The sequence below is a fragment of the Galeopterus variegatus genome, unplaced genomic scaffold (genome assembly GCF_000696425.1).
Source record: "Galeopterus variegatus unplaced genomic scaffold, G_variegatus-3.0.2 Scaffold662, whole genome shotgun sequence".
NCBI classification, from domain to species: Eukaryota; Metazoa; Chordata; class Mammalia; order Dermoptera; family Cynocephalidae; genus Galeopterus; species Galeopterus variegatus.
Genome location: NW_007726773.1, coordinates 406,889 through 409,470, shown reverse-complemented (window position 1 = coordinate 409,470; position 2,582 = coordinate 406,889). Strand labels below are relative to the sequence as shown.

General features: G+C 34.3%; 1 protein-coding gene across 1 annotated transcript in view; it reads left to right on the top strand.

Annotated features, from left to right (window-relative positions):
- The window catches only part of GTF2F2 (general transcription factor IIF, polypeptide 2, 30kDa), a 195,136-nt gene that overhangs the window by 108,217 nt on the left and 84,337 nt on the right, over positions 1 to 2,582 (top strand). The window contains exon 5 of the mRNA XM_008571131.1: positions 1,212 to 1,293. Within this exon, the coding sequence (XP_008569353.1) occupies positions 1,212 to 1,293 (82 nt within the window). The remainder of the gene's footprint in view (positions 1 to 1,211; positions 1,294 to 2,582) is intronic.

Below are 2,582 nucleotides of genomic sequence, written 5' to 3'. Positions count from 1 at the left end.
TTAAGACAGTACTGTGTCTTAGTCATCTTTGATTCCACAATGCCTAGTTGGTGCCCTTTGCCTAATAGGCATTTAGTTAATGTTAGTGGAATGAATGAAGTAATTCATCCTGAAGAGATGAATCATATATGCATTGCTGATGAGCCGGGAGATTTCCTGAGTTTTCTCTCAAAACCCAGGTGAATTCTCAAGGAAGTATGACTGCACCATCACTGTTCCTAACCACAGTCATACATTTCCAGGGGGTAGTAAAGGTGGTAACATTATGAGACATTCATATACAAGTTATATCAAGTGACTGCACCACAATGCTTAGTGCCCAGTACACACAATATTGGGCACACAGTAGGTGCTAGCTTTTGTTTCCTTTTTCTCTTTCTCTTAGGTTTTATGTCAGGGTCACTCTAAGAATTACTAATGGTAGAGGAAATTGCATTTGTTTTAGGACAAATATTCATAGTAGTCAAAGGTTCAGTTTCAACACGCTATTCTTACAATTCTGCTGAGAAACAGAAGTCAGAGCAACTGACAGGTTGAACTTGTACACGGTATAACCTAGACAGTGACCCGTCCAGTTTCACAGTATTTTCTGGGCTGGCTATTCTAGTCACAGTGTATTCTAGAATTTTATTTTATTTACATATACATACACACAACATACACATATATATCTTTGATTTAAACGCAGACTAGCTGGTGGACTAATGGGTACAAAACTATGCTGTCTACCCTAAGTGAATCATTGTGCAGTATATGCGTGTATTGAAACAACACACTGTATCCCACAAATATGTTCAAGTAAGTGTTAAAATATTTTGAACAAAAAAACACAGATAGCCATGTTTTTAGAAGATACTTCTCTGACAAAAACAGTAGTTTCCATATTCTTCAAATTTTATTTTATTATGCCCTTTTAAGCCACATTATTTAGAAAGAGCTAAGTGTATAGAAGTTGTTATTGGCAAGAGGATACAGCAGCCCAGTAAACAAACCTGACAGGAGCCTAGTTTGTTACTAACCAAAATAAGGTTTCTCTCTAGTCTGACCAGTGATATTGCTATTAACTGAATGCTATTCTTTTTGTTTCCTTGATTTTTGGTATTAATTATATTTGATTGTCATATTACTATGGTTATTGTGTCAAAATGCAGTCTTGAAAATGATAAATGTAATCTCTGAATACATTTGTTATTTTTTTCTTTCTATTCAAGATAAGCTCTCATTGGAAGGAATAGTGGTACAAAGAGCTGAGTGTCGACCTGCTGCCAGTGAAAACTACATGAGATTAAAGAGGTTGGTGTTTTATAACATTAAAATGATAGCTGATATTTCCTTTTGGGGATTGAGACACATATAGTACTAGATTGCCTACTGATTACATAAAAACCAGGGATATTATTGAAAGTGTTTGCTTCAAAAGCTGTTTGGTCTTAAAACCACATAACAGTTTCTTTGGCTCTAGGGAATTTTGAGAACCTGGGCTGTTTATTTGAGGTGTTTTAAGCTACTATGTTAATATATCCTGGAATCAAAGTTTTTAAAACTACTTTTTAAATTGTCCTTGTAAATCTTGATTCTCCAAAGACAAGTAATACAATCTTTGTACTATTTTATTTTCAAAGGCTGTAATTTCCCCATAATGAAAATGTATCCAAAATACTATACTGTATAGAACTGTGGTTACTGGGGGTGGGGGGTGGGGTCGGCTCAGTGGGAAATTGGTTAATGGACGCAAAGAATGATTGCATTTTGTAGTGATGAATATACTAATCATCAGATCACCAGATTTGATCATCACATGTTATACACAGCTACTGATATTCAACTCTGTATCCCACAAATATGTATAATCAATTATGTTTCAATTAAAAAAAAACCCTATACTATATAAATCAAATATAGTTATTAACATATCATCCTTTTTTCTTGATCTACAGAGAACTTTTTATAAATTTATGTACTTTGTTAGAGATTTTGCTTCAGGATCTCTCCCTCCCAAATTTCATGTGTGGTTAACATTTTGTAATTAGTATTTAAAGGTGGTGATTGCAAATTCTTGATACCCCAAATTCTATAACTTTCAAAGAGTCAGCAATTTTTTAAACCCTGAAAAAATGTATTATACCTGTTTCATAGTTTAATGTATTTCATTTTCATGTGATTCAGAATTGTAAGTTTGTTTGTTTATTCATTCAGCACTTACTGTCTGCTGGGTGTTTTTTTTTAAGTACTAGGGAAATAGGAGTGAACAAAACAGCAGAAATCTCTGCCCTCATGGAGCTTCCATTTAGCAGTCCAAAGCACATGGAACCAGTAGTTGAGAACACACTGCTCAAGTGGTAGCAGAAGCTTCTTGGATATCAGCATTTTCATCTATGAAAGAGGCTGTTTGAGCTGGGTCATCTCTAAATTTCATATCATCTTTTAAATTTTTCTGCATTTCTTAATTAGTTTGGACTCTCCTGGGAATGACACAAAGGGACTGGTTTTCTTGTCCAATAATTCCTCTAATTTAAATGCCTCCCCAAGGTAGGTAAAAGGATGACAATCAAAATGAAAAGTTTTTATAACAGAAAATAGCT